We start from the raw sequence: 378 nt of genomic DNA on the forward strand, positions 1-378 counted from the left end.
GGGTCCCCCCCCTGCCAGGTATCCACCCCCCCACCACCCAAGGGTGCCCACCCACCCACCGGGTGCACCCACCACCAGTTTGCCGTCCCAGCTGGTGACGGACGCTCCCAGCCACTGGTGCGACTTGTAGGGGTGGAACGTCAAGGTGCTTTGGGTCTCGGTCTCGCCCCCTGGGGGAGTGGGAGAGGGGGAGCGTGCCGAGCCCAGCAGCCCCTCCGTACCCACCCATCATCCCACGGCACCCACGCACCTGCAGTGTCGATGGGGAGGGGGTGGCAAGGGGTCTTGCCAGGGGGCCAGGAGCAGAGGAAGACAGCGCCGGGCTGAGCCACGCCGGGCTGGGAGGTGTTGGCGCGGGGTGCCCCCACCACCACGCTG

The 378-nt window shown here is 70.9% G+C and overlaps 1 protein-coding gene across 1 annotated transcript in view; it reads right to left on the reverse strand.

Moving 5' to 3' along the window:
• LOC104132293 (integrin alpha-IIb) overlaps window positions 1-378 on the reverse strand; it is an 11,235-nt gene that overhangs the window by 9,036 nt on the left and 1,821 nt on the right. Inside the window, exons 2-3 of the mRNA XM_035901327.1 lie at window positions 251-375; window positions 60-170 (exon numbers count right to left, since the gene is read on the reverse strand). Of these exons, the coding sequence (XP_035757220.1) occupies window positions 60-170; window positions 251-375 (236 nt within the window). The remainder of the gene's footprint in view (window positions 1-59; window positions 171-250; window positions 376-378) is intronic.

Source organism: Egretta garzetta, unplaced genomic scaffold (assembly GCF_000687185.1).
Source record: "Egretta garzetta isolate BGI_Z169 unplaced genomic scaffold, ASM68718v1 scaffold551, whole genome shotgun sequence".
NCBI lineage: Eukaryota > Metazoa > Chordata > Aves > Pelecaniformes > Ardeidae > Egretta > Egretta garzetta.